This window comes from Myotis daubentonii, chromosome 1 (assembly GCF_963259705.1).
Source record: "Myotis daubentonii chromosome 1, mMyoDau2.1, whole genome shotgun sequence".
NCBI classification, from domain to species: Eukaryota; Metazoa; Chordata; class Mammalia; order Chiroptera; family Vespertilionidae; genus Myotis; species Myotis daubentonii.
Genome location: NC_081840.1, coordinates 221,334,165 through 221,348,005, shown reverse-complemented (window position 1 = coordinate 221,348,005; position 13,841 = coordinate 221,334,165). Strand labels below are relative to the sequence as shown.

General features: G+C 37.7%; 1 protein-coding gene across 2 annotated transcripts in view; it reads left to right on the top strand.

Annotated features, from left to right (window-relative positions):
• The window catches only part of LOC132220790 (cytosolic beta-glucosidase), a 140,852-nt gene that overhangs the window by 56,816 nt on the left and 70,195 nt on the right, over window positions 1-13,841 (top strand). For both annotated transcript variants that reach the window (XM_059674361.1, XM_059674371.1), the window contains one exon: window positions 5,491-5,718. In XM_059674361.1, coding sequence (XP_059530344.1) covers window positions 5,491-5,718 — 228 coding nt within the window. The remainder of the gene's footprint in view (window positions 1-5,490; window positions 5,719-13,841) is intronic.

The window sequence follows — 13,841 nt, the reverse complement described above, 5'->3', positions numbered from 1 at the left end:
GGTAATCAAAGACATTGTTTTAACACTATGTTACTAGCCTGTGATATAATTAAAGAATCTTATAATAGCATACTTCCACTTCTCTCTTGGCCTTGTGCTACTGCTGCCATGCATTTTATACTTACTAGTTCATATATTATCAATGCTATTCTACATTATTATTAATTTTCTTAAAATAATAAATTATCTATTAAAGAGATTTAAATAATAGTAACGTGTTTTTTTTTTAAAATATATTTTATTGATTTTTCACAGAGAGGAAGGGAGAGAGATAGAGAGTCAAAAACATCGATGAGAGAGAAACATCGATCAGCTGCCTCCTGCACATCCCCCACTGGGGATATGCCCGCAACCCAGGCACATGCCCTCGACCGGAATCGAACCCGGGACCCCTCAGTCCGCAGGCCGACACTCCATCCACTGAGCCAAACCGGCTTCGGCAAGAGATTTAAATAATAAATATCTTACATATTTACCCATGTAGTTACCATTTCTGGTGCTCTTCTTTGTGTAGATCCATATTCCCATCTGGTATCTCTGCCTGAGGACTTTTTAAAATTTATTATGGGAAGGTTTGCAGGTGAGGAGCTCTTTGAGCTTTTGTATGTCAGGAAAAGTATTTAGCCTTTACTTTTGAAACATATTTTTACAAGGGTTAGACTAATTGGACAGATTTTCCCCTTTCATTATGTTAAGGATGTTACTCCACTGTTTCCATGCTTGCATTATTTTTTTGACAACCAATCTACTGTATTTTGATTTTTGTTCCTAGACATTATGTCCTTTCCCTCTGGTTATTTTTCTCTTCATGACCAGTTTTGAGCAAGTTTGATTATGGTGTGCTTTGGCACATTTTTCTTCATTTGTTTTGTGCTTGGGGCTCATTGATTTTGGAGTTATGGGTTTATAGTTTTCATCTTCCAACATTTTTTTTTTCTGTGTCCTTCTTTTTTTTCCTTTGGATATTCAAATTACATGCATATTAACCTGATTGAAAGTGTCCCATGAGTCATTGAGCCTCTATTATATTGAGTCTTTTTTATACTGTTTCATTTTCAAAAGTTTCTATTGCTATGTCTTCAAGTGTACTAATCTTTTCTTCTGTGATGTTTAATCTACCATTAATTCCATCTGGCGCATTTTTCCTCTTAGACATTGTAGTTTTATCTCTTGCAGCTCCATTTTGATTTTTTTTTAATTTAAAAAGTCTTCCATTTATCTACTTGCTTTTGTATTTATGAGTGAGATTGGCTTATAGCTTTTTTTTTTTTGGTAGGGCCATTTTTTTAAAATTTTAGAATCAAGGACATTCTAACCACATAAAATGAGCTGAGATACTTTTTTATTTGTATTTTTTCATTTTCTGGACTGTTTGGCAAGAGTTCTATTTACTAGAACTCAGTTGTACTGGTAGAACCAATTGGCATGGCATTTTGTTGTGGAACATATTAGGTACTGATTAATTTTTAAATAGTTTAAAAAGATCTTTCAATTGTTTTACTTTTAGTTGAGCCAATTTTGATGTTTTAATATCTAGAATTTATCATTTCCATATAATTTTTCACATTTGTTTTTAAAAGTTTTAGAAACAATACACTCTTCTATCAGTATAATTGCTGTAGTTTCTGTAGCTGTGTTTTCCTTTGCATTACTAATACTTTAAAATTTTATTTCTCATTTTTAAATTTTATTTTGTAGGGTTTATTATATTTTGTTAGACTTTTTTTTTTTTAAACTACTATTTGCTTTTGATTATCATCTCTATCCTGGTTTGTTTTCTATTTTATTATTTCTGATCTTATCTTATGTTTCTCCTACTTATGTCACCTTCCGTTCTCCTTTTTCTCCTCCTCCTTTTTCTCCTCCTCCATTTCTTCTCCCTCTTCCTGTTTGTTCTTTATATCTTTAAAGTGAGATACTCGGCTCACTAACTCTGAGGCTTGCTTCTGGTCTAATATGCGCATTAAAACTTTCTCTCTAAATATTTTAAACTAGATCCCACAATATTTTAATACTTATTTTTTTGCTAGTTAGTTTTTTATGGTTTCTGGTGACAACTATAATGCCTTCTTTAAGTTGTTCAGATGTACCTTTCCAGGTAGCTGAACTTTTTGGGATTTCTAATGTTCTTTAGACATTACTAGTAAACTCTTGCACAGTGTATCAGAGATTGTCATAGTCATTTCTCCAACACTTTGAAATTTATGGAGTCTTTATTTATGGATCAATTTGTGCTCGACTTTCATAATGGTTTTGTCTGCGTGAGAAGAATGGAGTGTATTCTTCAGTAGTGGTGTTCGTTATGGCGCAGTGTCATCTATATCCATTAGATCAAGCTCGTTCATATATGTCATCCTTATTCTCTCTTTCCCAGTTACTGAGAGAGGTTTTGGCATCAAGGTTATTCTAGCCACATCAAATGAGTTGAGGAACTCTTCCTTTTTATTTTCTGGAATGATTTGTGCAAGAATAACATTTTTTTTTTTTACTTGTAATGTTTGGTAAAACTCATATGTTGAATAAAATCTCCCATGATGAGGTGGGTTTGTCAATGTTGCTTTTCAGTTTTGTCACTTTTTGCTTCAGATATTTTGAAACTAGATTCTAGATGCATGCACATTAAAACAGTGTTATCATTATGTAGGGACTGCATTATCTTCACGAATGGTTTATTCCTTGCAGTCCATAGCTTTTTTTTTGGTGGGCAGGGATATCTTTTATTCATGTTTTGATTCCCAATTTATATATATTTTATAGAAATATAGGTGAATTTGTAAACAACATGTCACTGAAGTAAAATTTTTAAAAAATCTAGTATGACTATATTTCTCTTTTATCTGAGGAATTTAGATCATTGACTTGCATTCTTATAAGTGATCATTTATACCTTGTCCAACCAACTTATTTTATGCTTTTATTTTTCTTACCATTTATATGTGTGTGTGTTTTTTTCTGATTCTCTTGTTCTCTTTTATATATATATATTTTTCCCATCTGGCATAATAGTTAAGAGTGTGGGATCTGGAAATCAAATGTCACCACTAGCCTAATTTTATAATCCCCAGGCATGTTGCTATATGTTTGTCTCACATGTATATGTTAAAAATACATGGATTGTCATGTATTTTTAAATATACAAAACATGATAAACATATCATATATTTATACTCTTTGAAATGACAGACTGAAATCTGTTATCTTAGAGCAATTTTGGATTTGTGGAAAAATAGAGCAGATGGTCGAGCAGTGGTTCTCAACCTTCCTAATGCCTTGACCCTTTAATACAGTTCCTCATGTTGTGGTAACCCTGTTTTATTGTTACAAATTGAACATAATTAAAGCATAGTGATTAATCACAAAAACAATATGTAATTATATATGTGTTTTCAGATGGTCTTAGGCGACCCTTGTGAAAGGGTCATTTGACCCCCGAAGGGGTCGCGACCTACAGGTTGAGAACCGCTGGTCTAGAGAGTTACCATATAACCCGTTGTCTAAGTTACTCCACCATTAACCTCTTGCATTAGTGTGGGACATTTGTTGCAACCTGAAGAAATATTCATACATTATTAACTAAGTTCACATTTATGGTTTTGACAAAGGTCTAATGATATGTATTCATCATTACAGTATTACACAGAATAGTTTCTTTGCCCTGAAAACATCTCTACTCCACTTATTCACCCCTGTATACATTCTTTTGAAATATATATATATATCTTGACTTTAGAGAGAGAGGAAGGGAAAGGGATAGAGATATAGAAACATCTGTAATGAGAATCATGGACTAGCTGCCTCCTGAATACCCCCTACTGGGAATTGAGCCTGCAACCTGGGTATGTGCTCTGAAGGGGAATGGAACCATGACTTCCCAGTTCATAAGTCTATGACTGGCTGGGCATTCTTTTGAATCTTGATTTTTTTGCCCTTTTGTTGTTCTTGAACATTATAATTTTCAGGGTAGCTTAGTCCATCTGATCTGCTATAACAAAATAGCACAGACTAGGTGGCTAATAAACAACAACCATTTATTTCTCACAGTTCTGCATGCTGGAAGTTCAAAGTCAGATTGCCATCATGGCTGGGTAAGGGCCTTCTCTCACAGATAGACTTGTATCCTCAAATGGCAGAGGGGGCTCTGGAGCTCTGTGGCCTCTTTTGTAAAAGCACTAATGCTATCCCTGAGGGTTCTACTCTCATGACCTAATGACCTCCCAAAGACCTACCTCTTAATTGATCACATCAGGCATTGGGATTTCAACACACAAATTTTGGGTGGGAGGAGAACACTCAGACCATAGCAGGAGGTTATTATCTATTCTCTGATTCATCCATTTTCAGTGTTGATTAGTGTTTCCTCTCCATTGATACACCTTAAATTAATTATCTGTCCTGCTGTTGATAGGGTGTAAGTTGTTTCCAGGATTTTGCTATAATAGACGATACTGCCTCAATATATTATAGATTCTCTGCCTCATATAATCTCTCTGTGAAAGTATATGAGTGTGTCTGCAGGGTGTCCACTTTGAAGGGGAATTAGGGAGTCATGGGATTTTTTAAAAGAATTAATTCTTTATACTATAAAATGTATTCTAACTACCTCTTTAAACAAAATTTCTATATGAACCTAATGAATCTAACCTAATTTTTACTTTCTGTTCCTCTAATGTGCAACATTCTCTTACCTCTGAGTTTAGTCAAATCCTAACTCTCCTTTTCTCTAACTTCCAGCCATCCCCACCTTGATAATCCAGCATTTCTTTCATGCTTCAGTCTTAAGTCATTTCTGTAAGAGACTTCTGACTTGATCCCACATCTGGATAAAGGTCACTCCCTGGTTACCTGGCAGAGGCCTTCGGGTTGACTATTTCCCACTTGCCTATAGCTAAATTCCCCAAGGTCAGAAAGCAATCAGAGTTCACCCCCCTGTCTCCTGTGCTTAGCACAGTGCCTGACACAGAACGTTGTATGCATGAGTGAATGTACGGCACCAGGGTTATCTCAGCAACTTACCTACAAATCACTGACTGGGTCATCACAAGCTCCATTGTTAAATAACAGGAGAATAGGCTTCCAGTGTAGAGGACCAAAGATAAGACCTCAGGACTTGGTCATGGACATCAAGGACAGGGCGTGTCAGGTGTCAGGCATGGCCAAAGGAAATGTTCATAAGGAGATGTTTTCAACTCAGACATTTTGAGCGAGCACCTGCCTGACTTGACCAGCCAGGAGATCCTCAGATAATGAACCATGAAATCCTTCTATGTGGCAGCACTATGCAATAATTTTTCATTTGCCACCAGTCCGCTTCAGGGATCAAGGACAGCAGAACACATAACCGGCTCGCGCATGTTATTGTAAAAGCGTATTTTAAAGTTACAAATATGGTACATTGAGTTAATGAGGTATGTTCTTGTGGCGACAAATATTTACATTCCACATATGCCCGTGGATGTCAAGAGTGTAAGTGTTTCATTTTCTTTTTCTCAGGAGGCTGGGATGCAGATGGAAAAGGCCCTAGTGTCTGGGACACATTCACCCATCAGGGAGGAGACAGAGTTTTCAAGAACCAGACTGGCGATGTAGCTTGTGGCAGCTACACTCTGTGGGAGGAAGATTTGAAATGTATCAAACAGCTTGGATTGACTCATTACCGCTTCTCTCTTTCCTGGTCACGTCTGTTACCTGATGGGACGACAGGTTTCATCAACCAGAAAGGCAAGTGTTTCTTAAAAATAGAAGGTTGCAGCTTTAATTCAAGGTTATTGCTGCAGCCTGGCATAATTAATCCAGTATGCTATTCTGCCGTGTAGCTTGGAAATTGCAAGTTTTGGGAGTGATTATGGGATACATTTTTTGAAATGGGCTTGCATTAGCTTTCTCAATAATATTCTGGATTTCCTTAACTGCAGATCTTTGTTGGGAGGGGGTAAGGAATAGATGGGCAGGAAGAGGGTTGGAATAAGTGCTTTATCTACATAAGGTCTTATTGGAGTGTTAACTTGAAGGTGAATTTTCAGGAGTTGTGTATACATTGGTTTCAGTTGTATTGCATGGGGATGAGCTAGGAAAAGCCCTGGAAAACTCAAGGTGATTCTGAGCATTTTATAGAAGCTGAATTCATGGAGCTAATGAACTAGCACAGAGGCTAGCACCAAGGCATCTGGAGTCTATGCACCAGGGTTAAGAGCTAGATACGTCACTTCCTATCTATGTAAGCATCGCTTGGGCATCTCTTGGTGCCTCCATTTCCCTACAAGTAGAAAGGGATACTACAGTTGTTCCTACTTCAAGAGTTGTTGCAAAATTCAATAAAATAATCTTTGTAGTCCTTACACTTGCTGGTATATCATAGAATCATTTGAGAAGTGTTAGCTATTTTTTGTATTCTGCCTTGTAATTCAAAGGATGGCACCCTATTTGAGAGACTGTTATTTATGAGGCATTTATCATACATTTTTTGTGAAAGGTAAACTTATCACAGTTTACAGAGGCACACATCCAAATCCAGATATTTTACAAATGATGGGTCTGGAAATTAAATCTAAGGTCTTCTTACCTCCTTCCACACAACAGGGATGGCAAACAATGACCTGAGGGCCAAATTTGGCCTGCCACCTATTCTTGTCAATAAAGTATCACAACAGAGTCGTACCCAATCATTACATCTTATCTATGGCTGTTTTCCCACCACAGTGGCAGAATCGAGCAGCTGGGGCTGAAGCATTTAGGCTACGGGCCTAAAATGTTTACTATCTGGTTCTTTACGTGAAAGTTTGTGACCCCTGTGCTACAACATAATGGCCTCTTAATAAAGAACCTTTATTGCTACTTTGTCTTAGAAAAGATTTTACACTATTCCTAGTGTTGGAGGGAAGTGAGGCAAGGGAGGTGCCTAAGTTGAAAAATTTCAGGAGTCATTTAAGATGGGCAATTGCAGGCACCTGAGGGAAGGACCTGCTTGCCTCAGCACACTTCCAGCCTTCACTGATAGTAAAGGTTCTGTGTGAGCGAGTGATCTGATTCCGTACATAGTAAGAACAACATCTGATAACAATTTCTAGAGAGCTGTGTGCACTTGCAATGCTCATTTTATGTCAGGTGGGATCTCTACCTTATGACATGGAACCACAGCTCATAGACTCACATGTCACCTAGGGCCTTAGAGTAGCCTCTACTCAATGGGAAAAACATAAGATTAGCAGGTTCATTGCTTTATTCTAAAGACATTAGCCCTATGACTAACTGCTGTTGGTTGAATGTCTTCTTTCTTGACATCACTAGCAAGTTTTATTTTTTATTTTGAACAAAAGTTAATTTGTTCTTCAGTTTTAAAATGAATTCATACTTTTCTACCTTCTTAATCCATCACCTGTATCTTCTCTGTTCTCTGGCACTATCCTATCCCCCAGATCTAAAAACTAAGAGTTATCTTTGAATCTTCTCTTTTCATCCAGTTGGTTGTCAAATGTGACCCATGCTACTTATGTCTCTTTAACTTCTCCCCTCCTAGCCATCTTCTCTGCCTCTGCCCTAGTTTAGGAGTTTATCATTCTCATGAAGGACTTTTTGATATATCCTTGACAAGTCTATCTACCTTCACTCTCTTTCTTTGTCTTTTAATTTTTTTTTATACAAAATACTACCACAACAATTTTTCTAAAGCTTGGCCCAAGTCATTTGGTTTACATCATCCCTGCTAAAAACAAAGCAACCTAAACATATATTTAGTCACCTCAAGCCTCACTGTACAGTCTATACTCCTTCACATATCAGTCTGGGTTTTATTTGACTTAGTCTTAACACATCCCTGACTCATGACAAGCTGCAATTCCCCCATGTGTATGACCCATGAATTCCCTGAGCTTGCACCCCACAGCTTGTTCAATATACTACATAATTTCCCACCTTTGTCAGAATTTTCTTAAGTTCTTCCTTTTGTCTGAAATGGTCTTTTCTTAACTCCCAGTTATACCCCCTGAATGTCTACCATCCTGTTAAGACCTAACACAAATGTTTCCTCTTTTTAAAAATCTTCCCCTATTCCTAGACAGAAGAAATCTTGTTTTCTATTTTCATAGCACTTTGTAAAACTCTTAGGGTATTTCTCACATTCTTCTCTCTCAGTGTTATCATATCCCCTGTTAGACTGTGAACACATGAGTTGCATTCAATTCAACAATCATGTATTAATTGTATGTGTGTCAGTTGTGCTTGATACTCATAACGAAGATATGACAATCCCTTGAATTGCTTATGGTATAATGGGAGATAACTCTGTCTTGTTCATCCCTGTGACCTAGTTCAGTGCCTTTCCAGGAGGAATTCAGTAATCATTTACTGAATTTAATTAAATAAGGTCAATAATAATCATAAAAATCACTCTCAGGGCAGGAAAGGTTGCTTTTAGTGAGATGTACTATGAGACACTCACTGCGCCTATTTTATACCTGCTTTTGTTGATTGAATGCTCCTAATAGTCGTATGAGTGAGAGAATTCTCTAACCAGAGGGTATCATGGCAACTTGGGTCTGAGCATAAATCTGCTAAAATGACAGGTTTCATTAGGACTGATTCAACCCTATCTGATGTCAAAAACCTAGTGTCTTTTCTCAACCCATTTACAACCTCACAGAATGACTTGTATTATTTATGCTACAGTTGCCTTGTTGGTAAAATGAAGTAGAAACACTCCATTACCACAATGCTGTACACTATTTTAATCCATGATTCTAGGAGTTTGTAGTTTTCACTGAGCTTCCATTTGGTAAAACACACACACACACACACACACAGAAAACTCAAAAACAGAATGAAAACATAACCCATCAGCTCATACTATAAGTCCATAATTCCTTATCTGAAATTCTAAAATCCAAGTCTCTGAATAATGAATCCTTTTTAGTGAGTTTAGTTCTAAAACTAATTTGGCAGCAAAAGCTGACCTAAATGGATTTGAAAAAATCTTTATCATCTCAGTTTCTTCTGCTTGATGAGGATATTTATATATTTTACTGCAGAAATATTAAGGATACTGATTCAGACACCACAAAGGGTGTTAAACTTAATATATGGTATTTCTTTTCTACAATCCAAAATTTTTGAGCACATTGAGCCCCAAGATTTTCAAATAAAGGGTGGTGAACATGTACCAATGACAATATATCAAGCTACTTGATACCAACTTCAGGTGGACAGAAGTTCATGGAAAACATTGTAAGCCAGTAGTTCAAGGGCAGCAGGCAGAAAAGCTGAAGAGGGGGTGGTGGTGAGACTGGAGTCTCTGGGGCCACCTGAACAATGAGGGGAAGTCACTCATGCAAATCTCACATGAGCATCATGTACCCCCAGCACGGAGCTTCTTGTGTTTGTCCAGCTTTTGTAAAACCATAGCTGATTAATATCACAGGCTTCTCCATGAACAAGAGGGCACTGGAGGTCCTTCCAGGAGGCAGAATTTCAATAAGCAGCTGCTCACTCTTGTGCGGTGATCTGTTGAAGCAATTGGAACCATTTTAACTCAGAAAGGCCATGATTTGTTTTTTTTTTCTGTTTAAATATTTTCTCAAGGAGCATGAAAAAAAATTGGAAATCCCGTGTCACTGTTCTTTCCAAGAACCCCCCCTTTGTGTGTGTGTATGTGTGTTTGACTCCCTATTTTAAAGCTTGATTAGAAGACATTTGGAAGCTTATAAAATCCTGTGTTGCTAAATTGGAAGAATATTTTACAAAATGGAATTGTTACACAGTCTTTCTCTTTCAAATGTCAAGTATTCAAGGTTTAATAAGAAGAGATTGAGCTGGTAACTGAAATCACATATTTCTGTACTTCGCAACTGATCAAGTGCATTTTCATATCTGCCACAAGTATGAGTTTCGGGTAATTAGTAAGAGACTCAAGTATTAGAAATAAAAGAAAAAGGAATGCTTATGCAGAATTTCTTGTTCACTTTAGGATTTAAAATATGAGCACACTTAGCAGGGATGTTAACTAAATAAATTAACACCAGGAACTGTTATTGATTTCTTACTCTATGTTGAGCAATGTGGCAGCCCCCCTCTCCAAATTTGTCCACCTCCTAATTCTTAGAAACTGTGAATATATTATTTTACCTGGCATAAGGGACTTTACAGACATGATTAAGGTAAGGGTCTCTTGATGGGTAAAATCATCCTGGATTACCTGGGTGCTTCCAGTGTAATCACATACATCCTTACAATTGGGAGGCAAGAAGATCAGGAAGAGAGAAGATACAAGGACTGGAGCAGAGCTCAGAAAGGAGAGAAGATGTTACTGTCCTGGCTTTGAAGATGGAGGAAGGGGCCATGAGCCAAGGAATGAAGGGGCCATGAGCCAAGGAATGAAGGCAGCCTCTAGATGTCTGGATAGGAAAGGAAATGAATTCTCCTTGAAAGCCTCTAGAACAGCTGCAGTCCTGCTGACATCTTGATTTTAGCTCAGAGAGAATCATTTTGGATATCTGATGCCGGGACTGTAAGATAATACATCTGTGTTGTTTTAGGCTACTACTGGGTTTACAGTGATTTGTTACAGCAGCAGTTGGTGACTAATACAGGCAATGTGCCAAGGGAACCTATGGCAATGAAAGAAATTGATTGTGTGAGTCTGGAGAGGAGTGAACTTAGAGAATTATCATATGTTTGACACATGTAGCCACTCTATCAAAATTAATTCTGCACTAATGCATTTATAGTTTGCCTAGGAGGATTCCAGTTCAATTATGGTTTATACTGAGACATCATTGTTTGCAAATTTCAGCCACACATTTTCCTCAGGGAATTTCCCCAATTTCTTTGTTCTACATAATCCTGCTCCACTCCTGGCCACAGCTGACTGGATGAGGGAAAGAGTTCTTTGTGACATTGGATTTGTGTAACCTCATTGAAGAGGTCATCTTGATCTGTTGGTTTCTTTTTTCTCAGGGATGTTTGGAACTGAGGAGCAGCGAGGCTGAGTTGGTTGGTGGTGGGCCTTGGCAGATGAGATGGCCATTTTGAAACATGGCCAATTGGATGCATAAAGAAAACTGGCTCTGTGAGAAAGCCAGCCACATAGTTGGTGTATCCAGGAAAACTGGGATGAGAGAGATCAGAATTTCCTGACACAAAGATTTTTTCAGTTCCCAGCTTTGAGTTCCATTTGCAATCATTTTCTGTTATTTGGTATTTGATATCTCTTGATCATTTCAAAAAATACTCACTGCATACCAATACCAACCAGTCACTGGCCCCTACTGCCACCTTTATATTTGATTTAATCTGAGTGGGTTGTATTTTTCTTATATCCAAAAGCTCTTTAACTCAAATATGCTTCATATTTCCAATGGTCAAATAAAAATAAATAGTCTTAATTAAGACAGAGACGATGGTGGTAACAATATAAGACCATGGAAGTGTCAATAATTAAAATAACCAATCCTTTTCTAATATCCAGATGCAGAGCAGGGTTCAAGTGACAGCTAAGGTTTCAAGATCCCTAGATTGGTATCAGATGATCATTTATAATATGCATTTATGCAGAGAATTTTATCAGTCTGGTAAAACTAAAGAACACCCTGATGGTTTTTCCTATTTTGATACTCACTACACACATGAGGTGGCACTCTTACTATTCCTCTTTACAGATGAAGAAACTTGGGTGTCGAGAGGCCAGGTGCTTTGTTCATGACCCTTTGACTGAATTGTCTGACTCCAGAGCTCTAATCTTAAAAACCTCCCTCCACTGCATAATGGGAAAGTTTGCAGAAGGTCTAACACCAAATAAAACGTACAGACCAGAAATAAAATGCTCCATTCTAGGATGTTAAGGATTAATTATGAAATCCTTTGTTGTTCAGCCATGCTGATGTGTGAGAAAAAAATTAAGTAAATTTTTAATCTTCAGTATAACTGAGAATTACCATGTTGTTTTAATTACATTGATTGCTATCATTAATGACTATGCCATATCTAATAATGCTTACAGGATAGAAATCATCGATTCCTCCCAAAAAGATAAACAATATCTGAGCCAGATCACCAAAGTAGGTGATTGTTAAGGCTAGAAAAACAGAATCCCTACATTTCTGGTTCTGAAACATCAGTAAATGGGAAAAAGAGAATGTCACTGTGGGAACGGTCAGTCTTTGCAGTGAGACAAATGGGTTTAAATGTTGGCTGTGCCATATGACAACATGGGCACTTTAAGTCCAGTTCTCACTCTCTCAGAATCTCAGTTTTCCCTTATGTTTATTAAGGATAAAAATGCCCACCTCTTGGACTTAAGTATGAAAGCAATAAATAAAAATTGATATCTTTATATGCAAAGGCAATGGAAGGAATTGGCTCTGTGAACCTTAACAACACAACCAATTCCAAGATGATTCCATTATACCAACTTTGAATATCCCATTTTACAAATGATGATGTGTGGGTTTACAGAGGTCAAGAGTTAGGATGATGGAATGGTCTTTCATTGAGAGAGAAAAGAAAAATTTTATAAATTTTGGTGAGTGTATTAGTTTTTTATTGATGCTGTAACAAACCACCACAAACTTAGCTGCGTACAACAACACACATGTATTACCTTAGAATTCTGTCAATCCAAATTCTGACAGGTCTGACCAAGCTGCATACAGGGCTGTGTTTTTTTTGTTGTTGTTGTTTGTTTTGTTTTGTTTTTCTGAAGAATGCAGTCCCGTTCTTGGCTTTTTCAAGTTGTCAGGAGAATTCAGTTTCTTGTGATTGTTGGGCTGAAGTCTTCATTTCCTTGGTGGTTGTCAGCTGAGCACCATTTTCAGCTTCCAGGGTCCACCTACATTTCTTGGTTCATGGCTCCCATCTTCCATCTTCAAAGTCAGCAATAATGAGTGGAGCCCATCTCATGTTGTCAGGTTTTCTGTTACCTCTTTCTGACCCACTCTTCTGCCATCCACTCCTACTTCTCAGGACTCCTGTGGTTAGATTGGGCCTACCTGAACAATAGAAAAATCATCCCATCTCAAGATTTTTAACCTTAATCACATCTGCCAAGTCCCTTTTGCTATGTACTAGTAAAGTAGCCCATTCACATGTTCCATGGACAACTTGGGGTAGGGTGGGGGTCTTATTCTGACTACCCAGTGATTAATGGCATTCAATGGGTCTTCCAAGTATGGGGTTATTATCCATGATTCACATTATGTTCTAGTTTGCAAAATAAATGAGCCATTGTTTAAAATACCGACTTTCATAAACAGGCAGACAGCACATGACCTTGCATAATTTGGCTTCTGCTTAGATGAGCTGTATGCTCTCCTCATACTGAACTTTCAGTTTCCAGAAAAATCCATATGCTTCTAAGAGAATAAATATGCAAACGACAATGGCCAGGCCATATTTGAGGATGAAATTCAGATCGACTATGAAGCCCGGGAAGGCAACTGGAGACTCTGCAGCAATCACCCCGGAAAAGTCAGAACTTGGTCAACAACTGCCAGCTTCTCTGTTTGTAGGCTCCCCTGACTTCTGCTTCCAATTCAGAATCAAGCAGAGATAGCCAAATATATTCCCCAAACCAAGTGTTTAAGATGGCCCACGTCTGCCCTGTGCCAAAAACCTCTAATCAGCATGTACACAAAGGTCCCCCCTTTATCACTATAAAACTTTCCCTCTTTCCTGACAGCCTTTGAGTCTCTGCGAAATGCAAGTGCTGATGGCTGACTCCCTCGCTATAGCAAGCTCTGTTCACATTTGGGTTTTTTGTTGTTGTTGTTCGTGTGTGTGTGTGTGTGTGTGTTTTATTTCCATACCTCCTTTGTTCTTTTGACATTTGCTTTCCCCTTTTCTCTTCTTGGATCACC